This window comes from Heloderma suspectum, chromosome 1 (genome assembly GCF_057233095.1).
Source record: "Heloderma suspectum isolate Gila_16-S chromosome 1, 16-S_ref, whole genome shotgun sequence".
Taxonomy (NCBI): domain Eukaryota; kingdom Metazoa; phylum Chordata; class Lepidosauria; order Squamata; family Helodermatidae; genus Heloderma; species Heloderma suspectum.
Genome location: NC_139458.1, coordinates 437,941,684 through 437,962,591, shown reverse-complemented (window position 1 = coordinate 437,962,591; position 20,908 = coordinate 437,941,684). Strand labels below are relative to the sequence as shown.

At 51.1% G+C, this 20,908-nt stretch overlaps 1 protein-coding gene across 5 annotated transcripts in view; it reads left to right on the top strand.

Moving 5' to 3' along the window:
• The window catches only part of EFR3B (EFR3 homolog B), a 100,487-nt gene that overhangs the window by 14,824 nt on the left and 64,755 nt on the right, over window positions 1-20,908 (top strand). The window contains exons 1-2 of one of the 5 annotated variants that reach the window (XM_084829527.1): window positions 14,746-15,081; window positions 19,290-19,381. The exons of 3 other annotated variants lie outside the window; for them this stretch is intronic. In XM_084829527.1, coding sequence (XP_084685653.1) covers window positions 14,819-15,081; window positions 19,290-19,381 — 355 coding nt within the window. In that variant the 5' untranslated portion in view covers window positions 14,746-14,818. Of the gene's footprint in view, window positions 1-14,745; window positions 15,453-19,289; window positions 19,382-20,908 lie in introns of those variants that run through there. One more of the 5 variants, XM_084829526.1, reaches the window with a different exon arrangement.

The window sequence follows — 20,908 nt, the reverse complement described above, 5'->3', positions numbered from 1 at the left end:
TAGGACATGCATGCACAGCACCCTCCCACCTATGTTCCCCAGCAACTGGTGTACATGGGCAGACTGCCTCTGGTACTAGAGGTAGCACACAGCCATCAGGACCAGTAGCCATTGAGAGCCGTCTCCATGAATTTGTCCAGTCCCTTTTTGAAGCCATCCAAAGTGGTGGCCATCACTACATCCTGTGGTAGTGAATTCCATAGTTCACTTATGCTCTGTCAACCACTTGCCCCATAATAGTTTCTGATGCCTGGAATTCTTAACCTACCGTTAGCCCTGGTTTACTCCCCAGCTTACTATTATTGCATTCTTTCCACTCCAAATAAAGTCAATTATTATTTTTCCCCATTCATATAACTGTTGATCATATATTACACTTTTTTTTGTGGGTGGGGGACTATTTTTGGTAAAACGCTCATCATCAGATTAATTTCCCCCCGTAACTGATCATTTCAAACTTGCCTAGTCTTCCAAAGTGTTCTAGACTTTTTCCTTTTAACTGCATAAAGTTATATTTATATAGATTCTGTGCCTCTCCACCTATATTTATGCCTAATATTGAACTGCTTTTTTGGCCCAAATGACTCAGCTGTGGTTTAACACAGCCCTCCACATGGGTTAGACTGATGAAGAAGGGGGAGACAGGCTCCGGTACTCAAGAAAACAAAATATATTGTGCTCTACGCGTTTTGGAATATTTCCTTCTTCAGGATCTATAAATCAAACCAAACATTGACATTAACAATACTGTCTTACAGGTAACACCCTATTCCTATATCGTACAAATTCAAAAAACATTTTTGTATTAAAATGTAAAGTTCCCGTCATGCCTAGCCCATTGTACTTGGCCATGGAGTTGCAGTCCCAACACATCTGGAGTGCACCAGGTTGGGGAAAGCTGGTTTGGCATTGCAAGAATGAGACACAGTGAGCACAACAAAGAGTTCCGAAGTTTGTTGCAGCATCCAAACCCAGATGCACTGTGGCTATTCTTATCTATGGTTTGTTGAAACAAACCAATGTCAAACCAGAGTTTATGAAGCTGGCTTGTCTCGTCTCAAGAAACCAAAGTTGAGCTTGACCATAGTTTAGAGTTCAGACATCACACAGAACCGTGGTTTATCTACAATTGAATAGAAACACATCTGACCTCCTTGTGGTGGTCTCCAGAGGTGGAGAGGGGAGCACCACGGCTCATTGCGTCTCATGTTCATAATGTTAAACATCTGGATGTTTCCCCATATCTCTGAATTAGTTCATAAGCCCCATTTACAGAAGAGTTAAAATCAGTTACACATACTATGTCATCGTCTGTAACCCTAACTTATGTTCTTTACTCGTCATCAATACTCCAGTGATCTGATTTTTATACGTGGCATTGATATCCTCTGAACTGCGAAATGGAACCTCTGTGTGCAGAGGCAGTATGCCTTACCATATGCTGGGGGCGAGCCACAGGGCATGTCTGATGGCTTCCTGCCCTGCCTGTGGACTTCCCAGAGATGGTGGCTGAGCTGCCGTCAAAGACGGGACAGTGGACAAGTCAGATTTGGTCTAAGCCAATGTAAAGGCGTTCTTGTTTTCATTGCAAGGGCAAGCGGGTAACATTCTTGGGACCCGACGTGCTATTTCCTGCCCTCGCCTGTTCGCCAAAGTGGTGAAGCCAGGAGCACGAAGGCAGCGTATTTAGGACAGGTGGGCTCTTTGCTGCCTCTAGTTTGGGCAGGTCTCTTCCTGTCAGATCCATGCGTGAGCACCAGCATCCCTAACCTGGTGCCCTCCTGATGTCTTGGACTATGACTTCTGCAATCGTAGTCCAACACATTTGGAGTGTACCAGATTGCAGAAGCCTGCGCTCACGAGCATCACAGATTGCTTCATAAACTTCCTCCTGCTGTTTGCAATCGCATGAAAACTATCCATGTGTTTTTAAGAAGCTTATGTGATGGAGATAATTCTTGGCATCGTGTTTTCGCTCTTTCTCCCCCTGCCCCGCCCCACCACCTGGACCATGCTGAGTGCAGAGTGAAGGTTGCCCAGGATGAGCCGTAGCTTTAAGTAGCATTATTCAGTTTATTGCAAACATTACAGGAAGCCGCTTTGCGCCAAATCGGCCTGTTAGTTCGTCCAGCTCAGCAACTCTCTGGGAGATGCTTTTCTCAGCCTTGATGGCCGACCCTGGTTGTGCACACTGAAGGTCCCTGGTTTGATCCCCGGTGTTACCAGCTGAAGAGTATCAAATAGCAGGTGATGGGAATGGAGCTCTGCCTTGGTGAGTCACTGCAAGGCAGAGCAGGCAATACTGGACCAGATGGACCAGTAAGGCAGATGTCTATGTTTCTGTATCTGCCTGAGATCCTTTGACTGGCAGTCAAACTCAATGTGCCTGTAAATTACGGCCTAACTCTCTGAGTCTTTTAGTCTTGGAGCATCCAAGGCTTGGAAGACTTCTGGTGGGGATGATGGGAGCTGTAGTCCCACACATTTTTCTTTCCTTTTTTTCTTTCCGTAAGCATCCAGCCTGATGAAGAGTGCTGTGTAACTCAGAAACTTGTACACTGTAGCCGCTACACTGGTTCGATCCTATAAAAATATTTTATGGTCCTAGGCAGCCTTCTTGGGATTAGACCAGTAATTGCCCAGATTTTGAGTGTGGCAGTTGTTGCAGTAGAACTTGATATGTATGAACCTACCACCCTGCCTTCAGAGGCTGGGGCAGTGTTAATTGGGAGCATAGTTATCTTGGTGTTGGACCTCCCCAGAAAAATCTGCTTGACACCAGCATTGTCAGCTTTCAGGTTTTAGATTAAAAAGTTTCCTCCAGCCTTTTAAAATGTGTTTGTTTTATTCATCTCCTTGCTGGACTTCTTCTCTGTTTTTAAAGAGCATCTAGTTTTATTATTAGTGATGTGATTACTATAAACTGATTTGAATACTTTGGAAAGAGTGGAAAGACCCTATATAAATGTTTTAAAATGCAGATTAGTTTTTAAAGTGTTTTTTTACTGTGTGGGTGGGGAGGGGAGAAAGAGAGAGAGAGAATACGTTTCAGAGCGTCCTTGCTTGGGAAAGGGATTTAGGAAGCAATCCTATGCATGTTTAGACTGGAAAAAGTCCTACAACTCCCAGTAAGCCTCAACCAGCAATGGGGAGTTGTAGGACTTTTTTCTGTCTATACATGCATAGGATTGCACCTTTAATTTGTCTGTCTGTCCACCCTTTGGTTTAAATATTTGGAGGAGAGAAGGAAGAATAAAATGTAGATCTCTTCCAATCCAAGAAGGCTTAAGGCATTTGTCAGCTTTGAAATCGGCTGGGATTTTGCATTCACGAGCAGGTTGGAACATATGGTCCCTGAGCCAGATTGAATAGTATAGAACAGGTCAAAGGAAGAAGGCAATATGGGGTGGGGGGCGGGGGGGGGGCTGCTGGATGGAATCTGCTCCTGGATGGGACGGCGCAGCCGTAACTGAGCTCACACGAGGCACCAAGCTGGTTCTCCGGCAGATGGGTCAGATCGGCTCCTGCTGCCAGCCTGACTTGATGCATTGCAAGCCATGTGCAATTCTGCAGGCTTTTAAAAATTTATTTTGAATCTTCACACCCACCATGCTTATTATTGCAGAGACACCTCCCCTGTCAAGGGCTCCTTGGAGGCCTCTCTCAGTCTAATCCAGTAGCCAAGTCTAGACACAGACAAAGGGATTCTTTTCAAAGCTTTATTCCTCTTTTACAACTTAACAACTCTACTGTTAGCAACTAGATATGAGCAGCAGAGTACCTATGCCCTAAGTTGGAACAGTTGGTCCTCGTTTGAAAGGGAATCACTGGCAGATACTGAACTTATGGGCTAGGGAGAGTCCCTCCCCTTTTCCCTTGGATCCTCTGGGCGCAACCATTGTTTGCGCGCCAACCGGGCACTACGCCTCCTTTCCGTGCCCTCCATTTGGCGCCGCTCCCTGCGTCGGCGTTGCGCGTCCAGCAAGTCTGCTTCCCGCGCTCTCTCACTCCCGGGACTGCTATCTATGCTAGGAATGCCGGTGGGAGGAATCTCTGTCAGCTGTTGGCCCTGAGAAGGATGAGCGCGCTCCTCTCCCAGGAGCGGCTGCTCTTCCTCAGAATCAGAACTACTCTGGGATTCTATGGGCTCAGTGTCCACCCTGACATCCCCCCGCTCGTGCTTGCCTCCTTCCTGTTGTGGTAGTAATCAGCCCAGTGTGTCATTTCCAGGGCCTTCTGCTTTTTTGGTGTGAATTTCTGTTCAGGAAGGGCAAGGTAACCTCTTGTCAAGCATGTGCACCTCCCACAGCAGGCTGCATGCTGCAACTCTGGGGTGCAGAACCTCTTTCAGCCCGAGGGCTGTACTCTGGTGGTAGGCGGGGCCACAGGCAAAAGGGGTGGAGCCAAAAATGCCAGCCTATTTGAGCTTAAAGCTCTTACTGCCAGTAAAAGCCTTAGGAAAGGCATTTTAACCGTTTAGAATAAGGGGGAGTGCCCAGAAGCTGCAAAACCACTAAATGATCAGTGGTTGGGGCCACGGGAAGGGGGCATGGCCATCTCAGCAGCTCAGAAAGCCAGATTTGGCCCCAGGCCTGAGGTTCTGCACCCTTGCTGTAATACAGTGGGGGGGGGGGCTCCAGATATTTTGCATTACAGTTCCATCATCCCTGACCATTGTCCGTGCTGGCTGGGTCTGATGACAATTATAGTGCAAGACATCTGGAGCCCACCACGTTGGGGAAGGCCACAGCTCTGCCGTAAGCAGATGCTGTGCTGCATGCAGGAGGTCCCAGGTTCATTCCCTGGCATCTCCAGTGCACTCTCTTGTCATATAAATATATATATATATACACACACACACACACACACACGAATCATGAAGCAGCTGATGGGAAAGACCCTTTTCTGCCTGAGAACCTGGAGAGCACCTGTCGCCAGTCAGAGTTGACTGTGCTGTCCTGGATGGACATAGAAGCCAACCTGGGATACAGCTGCTTCCTGCATCTCCAACTCAGCCTTGCTGATTAAGAAAGTCCACCGAAATCATTTTATTTATTCATTAGACATTTATTAATTAGACTCTCCATGTGGAACGGGCACCACAAGACCCCTAACTCTCATCATTAAAAAATACCAGTCAAACAGCATTAACAACAGACCAGCTAAGAAACAGCAGCAATAAGAAACCAGCAATACTGAAAACCAGATCATGGGAAGCTGGGACAGCGTCCAGGGTAGGCCTGGTCGGGCACCTGTCAAGGGCCCACATGCCAGCAGGGGCCCCCTGGCAAGAGCTGTCAGGTTTCCCTTTTTGCCCCCGCTGAACTTCCAATAGCCCAATCAAAACACAGACAAGGGGCTTCTATCCAGGGCTCTTGAATCCTTTTACTTCGATGGGTCATACAGATGCAAATTGTCAGTAACACACAGTCTACAAAGGAAATGCCTTCAGGGAGTTCATAGGGCAGCTACAAAGGTTGAAAGTTACCCATTTGAGAAAAGGCGGGCACGCTTTCCTAACTTGGGGGGGGGGGATCTCCCTCTATCTCGTGAGGTCTCTACGCATAGCTGTTCCTGACAGGCCAATCGGGCAGATCGCCTAAGCTCTGCCCTGCCATCTCTCTCTCGGCTCTGCGCCTGCGCCTGGCATCTAAGAATTCAGGCTGTCCAAGCCCCACCTCCCCCTGTTCGCTATCTCTCACAGGGGTGTGTGAAGAGACGCCCCCTCCGTCCAGCTGGACTGTTGAAACCTGAGGAGTCTGTCTCCCCCTGTCTGGAAGAGTCTAGGAAAGTTCCTCCCCCACGTTTTGTGGTTCCTCTTCGGAATCTGAGCTACTCTGCCACTGCCTATGCTCAGAGGCACCCCTGACAAGAGCCCCCTGGACTTGCTCCTCCTCATCCCCTTTGCAGTCTGCTCGTTCACCTGCCGCTCACTCTGGCCTGGGTAACCATGGTGATGAGAAGGAGGAACAGGAGATGCCACGGCCGACTTGCTTACTGGTTCTCTGCCTGGCAAGCAAGCGAGGGGCAGCCATGATGAGAACGAGGGTGGGGAGCAAGAGCAGCTGTGACCATGGCGGTGAGGAGGGGGCTCCCCGAGGGAGGGGGGCCTGATGCCAAGGTCTGGAGATCGCGAAAGCTTGCACATTTTTGTTATCTTTAAGTTGCCCTAAAACTGCTATTACAGTATGTGGATTTTGAAGCTTTTCTTATGGCCAACACAGCTACCTTCTTGTATTCTAATACTGATATTTGCCTCAAAATGAATGCACCTGACACAGCTGAACGGACTACTCAAAAGATACTCAGGTGCCAGATGTTCACATTGTGTTAATGATGCTTGATGCTTGGTGGCATCTCTGCCTGCCTGCCTGCCTGCCTGCCTTTCTTTCTTTCGTTCTTTCTTTCTTTCTTTCTCTCTCTCTCTCTCTCTCTCTCTTTCTTTCTTTCTTTCTTTCTGTCCTTGCCACCGCCTCCAGCTTCACCTGCCCTTTAATCTGATGGACTGTGGCAACTCCTGCCTTTTGTGATGTCATTGGGAAAATGGCATGGGTTGCTTGCCACAGCCCATCGGACATGAAGCCATGGAGGAGTGAGGGTGGAGGAAGAGAAGAAAACAGGTCCGAGGGGAACAGCCCTGCAATAAAGTGGAGGTGCTTGCAGCCAGTGTCGAAAATGGTGAAAAGAAACAAATATGCACCTTTAGATCTTGCATGGGCAAACATGAAATGAGACAGGTGGTTCCTGCGTTTGGTAGTGAAGAATGTTGGAAGATGCTTTGTGCCTGACTAATTATTCGGCCATCTTGCCCTCTCTTGTCTGCTGCAGTTTTCCCCACCCTGGTCCCCTCCAGATATGTTGGACTACAGCTCCCATCGTTCCCAGCCAGCATGGCCACCCCAACCATGGATGATGAGATGTGTAGCCCAGTACATCTGGAGCGCACTAGGTTGGAAAAGACTGGTCTGGTTTGACTGGCAGCAGTTTGTTTGTTTGTTTGTTTGTTGATTGATTGATTGATTGATTGATTGCAAGTTTTACTCCACTTGTCAGCCCCAAAAGGCTTCCCGAGTGGCTTAGGAACATGAATAATAAGACAGTCCCTGCCCTTAGGCTTGCAATCTAAAGACACAACACAAAAGGAATAGGGACTGGGAGGGAGGGCGTCGGGGAAGCAAAACTCGGGCAGCAGTTCTTTGTTTCAAACCTATATATACATACATGCATATTGACACTGATCAGGAGTAAAGCCTCAAATTCTTAGTGTGTAGTAACAAAATTGTGGGGCTTAGATAGCCGTGGTTGCTCTTCTTCCTTTCTTTGTTTCTCTGCACTGATTCTTGCCTAATTGGAGCAATTGGCATTTATGCTTTGATGAAAGCAATGACCTTTGCTTCCTTTCTGAAGCACGCTGCACTTTCCTGTTTAGCAACAGTGTGCGCAGAAAAGGGTGAGGAAAGAGGAAAACAAAACCCTCTGAAGACAAAGGCACCAGCTTGGTGTTTGCTCTGGGCTGTTCTGCACAGCAGAGACAGAACGCTGTGTCTGCTGATATCATTTGTTTTGCTGGCTCTGTCGCTAATGCCATTTCTTCAGGGGCTTACCTAGAGAGCAGCTGTCCCCAGCAGTGCCGTTTCCCTTTTGGCAACGTTCATGTTTTTGTTGCAGTTATTATATCAAAAGGCAGCAGGGAGGAAATATTGCTTTGGTTGATTGCTGAGAGCTTGGGGCTGCTGCGGGGTTAAGAGTCCCATGCTAAACGGACTTTCAGTTATGGAGTCCTAGAGCCCAGATTCTCCAGGTAGAATGTATTTATGCAAACCGGTCATATATGAATGAAGAGGCTTTAATTTCTTTGTCTAATACACTTCCTAACTTCTCAATTCTTTTTAACATACCGTCTTCTTTGTCTCTTGTTACTGTTCTAGCTAAAGTCTGTCACTTATAACACTTTGAAATTCCTTCCTTGAGCTACATCTTCAACCATTTCTTCTTTAAAAAAAAATCAGGACTAATCCACACAAACCTTTACTAGCCACCTGCCCACACATGCTTATGTTACTCACATTTTGTAGCCAAAACAGAAATGAACTTGGGCATTTTTTCACTTGTTTGCTTACTTGGAGATGATTCCCATTCACCATAGGTGAGCAGGCAAATCGCCGTTCACAAGCCTTTATTATTCAGACTGTCATTCTATGCTGTGCTATTTACCACTATAATACTCTTCATACCAATTTTCCGGTGTCTCATTTACAGTACTTATTTTTACTGTCAGTTCTTCTGCTTACTTAACCTTTGTGTGTTGTCCTTTTCATCAGATATCTTTGAAATTCTCCCCATCTGTAAATCTCCTTTGGATTTTGACATCCAGAATCTTGTTTGTGGACCTGTTCCCATGTCTTTAAAACAAAAAGGCTTGTCTTTGTTCAGACCATAGCAGATGCGCCACAGTTTTAGTTTGCTTCTTCCCCATCCTCCAGGAGGAAAATTCCCACTAAGATTCATTTTAAAGCAGTTATTAAAATCAGTGTGCTGCTGCGTATTGGTAACTTGTAAGGACGAAAAAGGATGAGGATTGGGGACTGTGCACACCTCACTTCTGACATGTAATTCTTGAAATTCTCCGGGTAAAGCCTGCAGAGTAGCATGTGTTTCAGAGCCAACACGTGGAATAGTAACAGTACTTGTGTCCTTCTGGCTATGTACAGCACCGAGTATATTTGGGTCATGTGTACGAATACTTGATTGGAACCTTCAAGGCAACGGTATGATTCTCAAGCCTTGTCTCCTAGTCACGTTCACGGCATTCATTGCACATTTATGCACACTTTATGCTATAGCTCGAACTATCGCCCAACACTGATTTCTTACTGCGTGTGTTTGCTCACATAGGGGCATAGGCAGCAGCCTTGTACTGAGTCAGTCAGGGTGGACTAATTCAAATCAAGGCAGTTTCAAAGAAACTGAAAGCCCAGAACATCAAGAAGCAAGAGCCATTAGTCAGGCTGGACAGATTCATGAGATGAAACATTGAAATGAATGCCCATGTTTGATTGGTAGACTTTGTTTTTATGAGACTGTGTTGGTTTAGCATGTTTGTGGTGAGATTTAATTGTAACGTTCTTTTTTAAGTGTGCAAAATTTAGTATCTAATTTATGATTTTTTAAAAAAATAAAAAAGCGATTTCAATTTTAAAAGATCTGATTTTAAAAAATCATTATTTTTTATCCACCCTAGAGTCAGAGCCTTGGTCCATCTGGCCCAGTATTGTTGACACAGACTGGCAATGGCTGTCCAGGGTTTGAGACAAGAATGTTTCCTATCCCTGCCTGGAGGTGCCGGGGATCAAACCTGGGACCGTCTGCATGCAAAATCTACTTCCCTTCCCACTTGTGCCTTGGCAGCCTATGCTAGCAGTAAAAATGACTTGGAATGCTTCTGGCTTAGTGTTCTGCAGTTCTGATAATTGGGCAGGGGTATGTAATTCTCAATTGGCCAGGTGGCAACTCTAGTTCCCAGGTCCCACTAGCTTTCCCCTGTGAACGTTTTCTTTTTCAGTTTCTCCCTCTCCTGCTTTTATCCCAAAAAGACTTGAGGTTTGAGTCTAGTCTTCGCCTGGCATGCTATTTTATCAATGAACAGGGAGTCTCTTCTTTGTGGGGGGCAATCCCAAAAATGTAGTCTGCTCCTCTGGCTCCCCCGCTCACACAGCCTGAAGTGGTAGATTCTAGGAGAAGCTTCACCACTTGATTCTACCAACTGAATAAACTGTCCCTCAGCAGACATTTTCGCCTCCTGCCATCGTTCCCGATCCATTTTGCCAACAGCCAAATGTGCTTTGTCACTACATGGAGCTGCTGAGACTCATTTAGAACATGAAAATGCATTTAACGTGTTTATTATAATACAGTAATGGCTCATGCAGGCATCAAAGCGGCTAAATAAAGGTTGCAATCCCGAGTGGCGGCGGTTAAAGATGAATTACTGTAATTATCCTCTATTAGATCAACTTCCCCAGCTCTGAAACTTCTATTTTGATGTTTCTATGCTGTCTGTTTGCTTGCTGGCACGACATGGAGATCGGACCCTGCTGCCTCTGCCAACTCCTCCAGGTGCCCACCATGGGGCAGTGCCCCAGCCCTTCTGCACAGTGCAATCCAGGCTAGCTGCCAGAGCACTGTGTGGTCAGTTTTGCCACTGGACCTGAGGCGGTATAGACTGGGGGTCGTCAAGGCGGCACCTGCAGCTACTTCCAGGGGCGCCTGTGAAGGTCTCCACTCGCCGTCCCCTTCAAAAAAGTATTTTTAATACAACAATTGAAAAACATTCAGGGGCCAGGTTCTCCTTCTGTGCCTGAACCCGCCACTGATCAGCTGTTCACTGGGCAGGAAGAGAAGGGAAGAGTTGCTTCCTGGCCCACACAGTCCTTTCCCCTTTTCTGTCTCTCTCTGCTCTCCGGGCCTGTGGCCTTCCTGTTTCTCTCATCCACCCACAGAGTGTCCGTCTTGTTAGGATTCAGTCTTCAGGGTTTGTTGGCCCTCACCCAGCCCATCACTGCATCCAAGCACTGGTTCAGAACATGCCCGGCCTCCCCTGAGTCTGCTGTTACCAAATAACAGAGCTAGGTCATCCCTATGCTGATGACGCCTTGCCCCCGAATCTCCTAATGGCTGCCAGCAGCTTCGTATAGATGTTGAGTAGCCCTGGGAGAGAAGATGGTGCCCTGCAGCATAATTGCTGGGGGGCGATGCTGCTTTCTGCACCTGTCCCTGCAAATAGGAGCTGAACCACCATCGCACAGGGCCTCCCACTGCCAGCGATCTAAAAGAATACCATGGTCAATGGTACCCAAAGCTGCTCAGAGATCAAGCAGGATCTACAGAGTTGTGCTCTCTCTGTCTCTCCTGCAAGAGGTCATCCACCAGGGCAACCAAAGCCAATTCTGTCTCCAAATCAGGCTTGAACCCAGAATGAAACGGGCTGGGATCATCGGTATCCTCCAAGAATGTCTGCAGTTGCCCAGCCACCAGCCTGTCAAGCACCTTGCCCAGAAAGGGGGTCTTAGTGACTGGGCGGTAGCTGCTAGAAACCTCCTGATGCAGGGAGAGTTTTTTCAGGAGTGGACACACCACAGGCACCTTCAAGGCGGTGGGCACCACTCCATCACGTGGCGATGCACTTACCACTCCCTGGATCCATGCAGCCAACCCCTCCCAGCAAACTCAAATAAGCCAGGATGGGCAAGGCTCAAGAGAACAGGTTGTAGGCCGAACTACTACAAGCGTCGTGGCTGGTGAATCCATTCCAGGTTTCAGTCAGAACCCTAAAGGAGCACCTTGGATAGTTTCTATAGAGTTCTGACTGGAACCCAGAGCGGATTCACCACCCCACTGACATTGGAACCACCAGCCTCCACTGGTCTTGATTACATCCTCAAGCCACTGAAACTGACCCCATACAGCTGCACCAGATGGTGCATCAGACACCACACCAGGTACTTGACTGCAAGCAGTGTTCAAGTCGGCATGAAGCTGAGTGATTTTACCCTCAAAGGTGCCTCGCAAAATTATCACAGCTGGCCTTCAAGGGCTCCAGCATAGGATTTACTGGGGAAGATGACAACAAACCCTGAACCATCGGGAGAAATTCTGCTGGATGGCTACCTGAAGAGGCAATAGAGGCAGTAATGTATGTCGTCTTTGCTGACTTCACTGCCACACAGTTGGCATGATTATGCGCTCACGCATGCCTGCTTGGCCTCACGACGAGTCTTACATCACTTATGCTCTAGCTGTTTCCCAGCCCATTTCATCACCTAGAGCTCACAGGGAGCACCTTGGGTTCCACGGTACCAGAGAGGGCGCCCAGGAGTGATTGTGTCAACAGCCCATCATGTCTCACAGTTCTATAGTGCAACTGGAGCTGTGAAGATTGCCGGCTCTGTTTACTGGAAATTCCCCCAGCACATTCAGGAACCCATCAGATTCCATAAGACGTCAGGGGTGGGTCATTTTAATGCCCCCCCCAGCAGGGGTAGATGGGTGCTGTAAGCCCAAACATCTCCAGGTAGTGTTCTAACCATGACAAGGGCGTAATGTAAACTATGGAGAAACTTCCTCTGATAAAAAGGAATCTGAATTCTGTGATTGCTGCCTTTCTGTCAATTTGTGACAAGACACCCTCGCTGCCCACCACCCTGCATTAAATCTGCCATCTTGCCCTGATGGCTCATGGACGTTTATGGCGTGAGGCTGTTATGGGGTTGAAAAAGGCTCCACGTGATTAGAATTACCTTCTCTTGCTCTTGCCTTTTGTGGGCGGCTGTTTCCCCAGCATTTTCTCCTCCACGCACACACACAAGGCACGTTTGTGTCGCAAAGGGGGGGGCGGAATGACAGTTACCGGATATTGTCCTGCCTTCTTTGCATGCCAACCCCATTGGTTCAGATAGAATGCAAAATGGTTCTTGTTTATCTGGCAGTCTTCTAAAATCTGGATCCTGACCAGTAAACAGCTGCCTCCCTCTCTGTCTGCTTCAGCCCATCTCACCCCCACACCCCACCATGTGCCCAGAGACTGAAGGTTCCCTTGTTCCCATCTCAGCACCCAGACCCTGTGACTTGGCAGAATTCTCCTGCTAGCACAGCAAACACTCTTGTATTTACATCAGCAGCTGCAGCTGGATGGACCAGCCTCTGGAGATGCAAAGCGTGCGCGCGCGCACACACACACACACACACATGCCTCCTGGCAGAATTCCCGGTAGGTGCCAAGTCCCAGCTGCCTGCGCCAGCTTTTCTACACCTGCACTTGTGCATCCATCCGGCGAGAAGCAGCGCATGGTGGTGAATCTCAGTCCCTCTCCCCTCCTGGGGGCAAATCATGGCCTCCCCGTTGCAGCCAGCCACTTCTGCGGTTGAGCTGTGCAGCGTGCAGCTGGTGCGGTGCTGGAAAATGGTCCACTGGACTGGAGGTACCTTTCTTTGGGCTTTGCGTTTTGTGAGGGGCAAATGTCCAAGAGGAACAGCTGAGATGCTCCAGGGTTCACAGCTCCTGGGCTGGTTTCTTTCTCCCCCACTTGGGTTACCCTGCTTGGGGAAGTGAGAATACCCCGGGGGCTTTGACAGCAAAAAGCCGACCTGATGGATATGTTGCTCCCTCCCGGTCTGTCTGCCATTGGAACAGAGAGAGGCATTGTACAGTTTGCCCTTTGACCAGTGTTAGATTTTGTTGTTGAAGGATCACCAGGAGTTCCAGAGGTGGTTCTGGGTACCTCGGAGGGGAAATGGCCCTTGAGGCCTTTCTGGATGACTTTCAAGAGTGGACTCGGGGTGGGGCAGGGCGGCCTCACAGCAGGGAAAGCTCTGCTGTCCTAACTGTTCCAAACGTTGGTTGTTAAAGGGCCTAGAAGAGACATGCAGTGCTGATCTTGCGCAGCAGGGGAGCGTTCCTCCAACCAGGAGGGGTGGCGCTGGTGGTGCTTTTTAAATGCTGAAGTCCAGTAAGGCTCCCTAAAGTGTCAGGGAGGCTGAGGCACAGAGGCCGAGATGGAGCCTGCCCAAGCCTACACAGCAGCGCCCAGTGGTGTGGGCCTCTCCTCCCATCTAGTTTTGCTTTAGCTCTGTGAAGTGTGTCTGTGTGATGCAAGGAACATCCCAACAAGGGCTGTTATGGATCCATTTGGGGCTGGGGCTGATCCAAGGTGAGTCAGGCACGGGAGCACATGGTTTGTGCAATCTAGTGTCTGAAGTACACTCCGCCTCCCCACATCAGGGACGTCAGCTGCAGCTTAATTCTGTAAAAACCGAGTCATGGAGGAGTGCTCCAGTGTGTCCGTTGTACAACACGGAGAGAGCATGGCCACGACGGACGTTCAAAGATGCAACTGAAAAGTCTTTATGAGAGAGCCAGTGTGGTGTAGGGTTAGAGCGTGGACTGGGACTCGGGAGATGTGCGGGTCCCCATTCAGCCATGAAGCTCACTGGGTGACTTTGGGCCACTCACGGACTCTCAGCCCTAATCCACCTCACTGTTGTTTTAAGGATGAAATGGAGAGGAGGAAGACCGTGTAAGCCACCCTGGGTGCCTTGCAGGAGGAAGAAAGGCAGGATATAAATGTAACAAATAAAATAAGTACGTTATCCTGATGCCTCCACACAGCACTTCCCAAAGCAACAGGGATCTCACTTCCTCAGCAGCCAAATGTTATGGGCCGCGTGCTTGGGAAAAGCAACCGGGCTTGAGAATTGGCGCCAGCCGCCTGGGCAACAAATGAGGAAAGGTAACAGGTCCACGTTGACGGTACTCGAAGGGCCCACGTTATGGCTGGAAACAAAGTGTGATTGCAGGGGGTGCATGTTTGAAAGCGCACCTCCCATCATTCTGCAGGTAGGTGTGCGCAGTGGAGAATCGGGATGGGCTGCAGCCCCTCCCCGCGCTGCGCCGCCTGACGGCGGGCCCAGGTGCGCCTCTGCATAGTGTGTGGGATCCCAGTATTGGGGAAAAGGCAGGATATAAATACTTAAAAGGCAAATTTGCTGCTGGTTGCACTAAGGCTGCCTTCCCCCACTTGGCGCCGCCCGGCACTCTCGGGTCTCCCCCATCTCGTTCCGGTCTCCCCCCCCCCCACCCCACTGGCACTGCGAGCGGCTGTTTTGTGAAGTCTCCGGCCACGGCGACAGCTGATGCGCCCATCCCCGGGGCAGCCCGCAGCGGCCGACGCCGTCCGCGCTCTGCAGAAATGCGCGCCTCTGCGCCCGTGTTCCGTCCTCGTCCCCTCCTGCCCCAGCAGTGGCAGCGACAGAGGCTGCGCCCATGCGGGGCGGGCGGAGAGGCGAAACAACGGGTGCGGCGCCGCTGCCGGGGCCTGATGCTCTGTCTGTGCCCTTGCAGGGCCGAATCCGGGTCCGGAGGTGCCCTCTCCTCGCGGAGGGAGACGCGGCTGCATCCACAGCCGTGGCCTCACAGGGTGGGAAGGGCCCTACGAGACCATCGAGCCCAGCCCCTGCTCCATGCAGCGGGCCGGGTTCCCAGGCGAGCCCTAACCAGGGCTGGCCCTGCATGGCTTCCGCGATCAGGCAAGAGCGGGCGCCGGCAGCCGCGGCTCAGTTCTCTTGGCCCCCTCCGCTCCTGCCTGCAGGGGCTCGGGCCCGGGCGGAGGAGGTCGGGAGCCAGCTCGCCGCCGGGAGGGGCGGGCTGGCTCCGTCAGGAGCCCCAGCCGCGTGGGCGAGGCCCCTGGGGGGCGCCCCCGGCCAGCATCGGCCTCCCGGCAAGGCGGCGCGGCCCACGGCGGACAGCCAGGGAGCCGAGGCCCGCGGTCGGCGCATCACAGGCCAGGACTGGGCCGGGCGTGCTGGCGGCGGCTCCGTCCCTCTTCGCCGCGGAGACAGAGGGGAGCCCTCGGCGGCGGCCAGCCGCGCGATCGCGCCGGAGCAGATGGAGGCCGCAAGTAACGCGGGCAGCGGGGGGCTCCGCGGCGTCTCCCTCGGGGCGCCCTCGGCGGCGGCGCTGGCTCCGGGCGCTGCTCCGCGCGGAGGGCGGCGCGGGCCGGGCCGGGCCGGGTTCAGCGCGGGGCGCGATCCGCCGGGAGGGTCTCCAGCGCAAGAGGACTCGGAGCTGGAGGCTGCTCGCCCGGGGGGCGCCCCACACACGCCCACCCTTTTGGCCGCACGCGCGTTCAGCCTCCGGCGGGAGCCGGCTCGCCGAGGCCCGCGCCCTGCCGGCGTCTCCGCCGCTCCGGGCCAGGGATCGCGGACAAGCCCCCGTCCGCCTCCGCGTGCGTGCGTGCGTGCCGAGCGCGCGCCTCTGCGTCCCGGCGGAGTGCGGCGCTTGCGAGAACGGCCTTTCCCCGCGGCCGGCGGGGCCGGTGTCGGGCGGCGCCGCCCGCTGCGCTCTGCCCGAGCCGCCGCTGAGGCGCGTGGGCCGAGGCCCCGCAGCCGGGGCGTCGTGCGCGATTCGCGGGCGCGCTGGAGCGCGTGGCGCCGGCGCTCGCGGCGCGGTATCTGCCCTTTTACGGGGGAGTCGCGGAGAGGAAGGATGTGAGGAGCCGAGCCGAGCCGGTTCGCGGCGCGGGCAAGGGTTGGACCGGCTGCTTCTGAATTTTGCACCTACGTAGCCGGTTCCCTGGCGCAGCTTTCCCCAGCCCGGCGCCCTCGAGGTGCGTCGGAGTGCAATCCCCATCATTCCCAGCCTCCCGGCTGGGAATGATGGGGATTGCACTCCGACGCACCTCGAGGGCGCCGGGCTGGGGAAAGCTGCGCTCATCCTTGGCAGGGCTGACGTCAAGGGTGGGCACCTGCCAAGGGCCCACACCCCAGCAGGGCCCACCGACAAGTAGCCCTTGGACTACGCCACGGCTCTGGCCCAGACTGTGACGGTGCCAAGAACGTGGGGCAGGAGATGCCACGCCCTGCTTGCCCCCCCCCCTCTGCCTGGCAAGCAAGCAAGCACCCGTGGGGGGGGGCAAGAGCAGCTCTTGACCAGTAGGCTCCCCCAGGGAGGGCGTCTTGCCCAGGGGCCCTCAGAGCCTGGGGCCGGCACTGCTCTTGATCCAAGTTGGATGGTACCCACATTAGAAGTGGGGCAGGCAACGGAATGACTGCTTCACCAAAGGCATTCGTAGCTGACGGAATTCAGTCGCACAGGATGCCTTGAGAAGGGGGTTCCAGGCCTGAATGAAAATTCCCCACCCGCCCCCCAACACCTAAAAAAAAATCCACCCCATTCATAGGATTGTCTGTGAGGTGTTTTCGGCGCCTTTTTTCAGGTGGGAGAAATTTCCCATGAGCATCCAGGGCTGACTTCGAAGCAGCAGCTTTCACAGAATCATAGAATAGTAGGGCTGGAAGGGGCCTACAAGGCCATCGAGTCCAACCCCCTGCTCAATGCAGGAATCCAAGTCAGAGCATCCCTGACAGGTGGCTGTCCAGCCTCGACTTTGAACGCCTCCAGTGTGGGAGAGCCCACCACCTCCCCAGGTCATTGGTTCCATTGTCGTATTGCTCTAACAGTCAGGAATTTTTTTCCTGATGTTCAGCCGGAATCTGGCGTCCTGTCACTTGAGCCCATTCTTCCATGTCCTGCACTCTGGGATGATGGAGAAGAGATCCTGGCCTTCCTCTCTGGGACAACCTTTCAAGGACTTGGAGAACGCTATCAGATCTCCCCTCAGTCTTCTCCAGGCTAAACATGCCCAGTTCTTTCAGTCTCTCTTCATAGGGCTTTGTTTCCAGTCCCCTGATCATCTTTGTTGCCCTCCTCTGAACCCTCTCCAGTTTGTCTGCATCCTTCTTCAAGTGTGGTGCCCAGAACTGGACACAGTACTCCAGATGAGGCCTAACCAGTGCTGAGTAGAGGGGGACTAGTACTTCCCGGGATTTGGAAGCTGTGTTTCTATTAAGGCAACCCAAAAGAGCACTGGCCTTTTTTGCAGCCACATCACATTGTTGGCTCATATTCAGCTTGTGATCTACCACAATCCCAAGTTCCTTCTTGCTTGTAGTGTTGTTGAGCCACGTATTCTCCATCTTATAACTGCATTTGGTTTCTTTGTCCTAGGTGCAGAACTTGGCATTTATCTCTATGAAATGTCATTCTGTTGTTTTCTGCCCAGCGCTCCAGCCTATCAAGATCACTTTGAATTTTGTTTCTGTCTTCCAAAATAACAAGCTATCCCACCCAATTTGGTATCATCTGCAAATGTAATCAGCATGCCCTGCACCTCCTCCTCCAAGTCATTCATAAAATGTTGAAGAGCACTGGGCCCAGGACTGAGCCCTGCGGTACCCCGCTCGTTACCAATCCCCAGTTTGAGAAGGTCCCATTGATAAGCACTCTTTGAATCCGATTCTGTAGCCAACTGTGGATCCACCGGATCACTGTTTCATCTAGCCCACTTTGAGCTAGTTTGCTCATCAGGAGATCATGGGGCACTTTGTTGAAAGCTTTGCTGAAGTCGAGGTATATTATGTCTACAGCATTCCCACAGTCCACAAGGGAGGTTACTCGATCAAAAAATGAGATCAGATTCGTCTATCAGGATTTGTTCTTGACAAATCCATGTTGGCTTCGAGTAATCAAAGCTTTCATTTTCTCCCCCTGCCCTACATCACCTTTTTTAAAAAATTGTGTTTTCCTGCTGCTGCAAATAGTTACAGGAAACTCCACCAAGGGACTGTTACCTGATGAGCCCCTGGCCCCCCGAGGCGTATCAATATTTCCACCTGCCCCAAGTTTGCAAAGGGGTTTCTGCAGCCTGTTTGGCCCCTGCCCCCGCAATGGGTTGTTCAGGCAGGTATATGGGGTGGGTTAGTGTATTTTTAGAAATATGATGTTTTAATGTAGAATTCTATTTGTTTTAAAACTGTATTGCTGTACATCGCCCAGAGTGGCCAGGTGACCAGCCAGATGGGCAATTAAGAAGTCTAATTAATTAATTAATTATGAGAACTTTAGGGTGTGGGGGAGGTCATAACTCAGCAGCAGCGCGCATGGTGTGCAAGTAAATCTGGGGTGTCAAAAGCCTCTGTCAGGCTGAGGGCGAAATGCAGGGGTCCCAAAATAGCAAAAAAAACCACACCCATATTTTTACCACATTTTAAAATATGCATATTTATTACTTTGCACATTTCTAATCTGCCCAATAACTAATGTTCTCTGAGTGGATTACAAACAGTTTAAAAACTAAAATACCACATAACAGTTAAAAATATAAAATACAGGATAAATATTTAAAAGAATAAAATACGATATAATGCAAACAATAAACAGCACAGGCTATTTTTATTTATACTAGCGGAAAGCTCTTCCTGCCGGCAATGAAGCCTTAGGAGAGGCATCTCCACCTTTTAGAATGGGGCGGGGGGACGTGCGGAAGCCGAGAAACCATCAAATGAGCGACATGTTGGAGGCCGGGGGAGGGGACTGGGGAAGGGGGTGAGGCCATTTGGGACCGAATTGGGACCCTGGGTTCGACATCCCTGAGGTAAAAGGTCCCAGGTTCAGTCCCCGGCAGCATCTCCAGATAGCCTGGAGCGAGTCCTGCCTGCAACTCTGGAGCAGCAGTTGCTGCCAATCCGTGTTGGCAGTACTGAGCTAGGTGGACCAAGGGTCAGACCCCGTCTAAGGCAGCCTCCTAACTTTCATCTCCACTCCAGGTGAGGCCTCCTCACCTAAGCGTGAGCTTGCCTATCGGGACCTGTTGTCCGTGATAGCAAAGGATTCTTGAGCAGAGCTAGACCAGGAAGTCAGTTGCTGTTGCCTCCATGCCCTGCTTGTGACCTTGCAGGAAACATCTGGACATCCTCCATTGGAAGCAGGACGTTGGGCTAAGAGGGAAGTTCTGTCTGAGGCAGCATGGCACTCCACGCTTTACAATCGGTGAATCTACAGCCAAATCTGCAATTTGTTTTAATTTTTTTAACATCCATCTGCTAAAAAATATATATATAAAAAAATGGTGCATGGTTAGCATATCCAGGGGGAGGGGCCCGTGTTGTGAGGATTAATTAGTTAATGTTTGCAAAGTGTGTTGAACATGGCAAGAATGAGATAAAAGCTAGGCCTTATTATGCAAATTGCCAGCAGTCTCCTGGGTGCTGGCCAGATGCCAAAGCAGCCCCCCCTTCCTCTTCTCACTCCCCCTTCTTCCTTCTCCTGCTGGGAAAGATCCCTCCAGGCCTCCGAGATGAAGGAATGAAACACTCTGCCACCCCCAAACACCAGTGCCCCCCCCCCCCCGGCACATGACACCTAGAGCCTGTCCTATTACTGGTGAGGTGTCTTTTGCTGTCTGCCCTTGCAAAAGCGGGGGCGGCAGCTGTGTTGTCTGTGCCTTGAGAGCAGAGAACTGGGGCTGGGGGGTGGGGAGAATTAGGGCTTGCTGCATCTTCCAAGGCTGGTGTGAATTTGGGCTCCTACCGGGGTCCAGGGAATGAGTTGATGGGGGGGGGGGAATTCGAAATTAATCTGCTGCATCTTAGGTGATCAATCTTTGCTGCTTGTTTAGCATTCAGCTAAAGTTGGCCACTGAGGGGGTTTTGTGTGGCTGAGTTGTTAGACAGAATCTGCCTGGGGTACACATAAAAGTCTTCTCTCCCCCCACACACACACACTTTGTGCTGGCACCTGAACCCCATATTGCAGGCAGCCTGGCTGTCCTGGCCTAATCATTTGCCAGCTGCCCCCACGGGATGAGAGAGGGGAGCCTCGATTCAAGGTTCCTTGGCAAATAAGAGGAATCGTTTATACATGGAATAGCAGCCCCTGGGGATCCATATAGAGCACCGATCCCTCTGTTTCCATGCTTCTGTGTGCAGCCATAAGGACTTCTTGTTGTCATCGTTCAGTCGTGTCCGACTCTTCATGACCCCATGGACCATAGCACGCCAGGCCTTCCTGTCCTGCGCTCTCTCCTGGAGCGTGCTCAAGTCCATATTCATTGCATCAGTGATGCTATCTAGCCATCTCATCCTCTGCCGTCCCCTTCTCCTTTTGCCTCCAGTCTTTCTCAGCATCAGGGTCTTTTCCAGAGAGTTTCCTCTTCGCATTAGGTGGCCAAAATATTTCAGCTTCAGTATCTGTCCTTCCAATGAGCACTCAGGGTTGATTTCCTTTAGGATGGACTGATTTGACCTCCTTGCAGTCCAGGGGACTCGTAAGAGTCTTCTCCAGCACCACAGTTTGAAAGCATTGATTTGTCAGTGCTCAGCCTTCCTTATAGTCCAGCTCTCACAGCCATACGTTGCTACTGGGAAAACCATAGCTTTGATTAGACGGACCTTTGTCGGCAAGGTGATGTCTCTGCTTCTTACTATGCTGTCTAGGTTTGCCGTAGCTTTCTCCCAAGGAGCAAGCGTCTTTTAATTTCATAGCTGCAGTCACCGTCTGTGGTGATCTTGGAGCCCA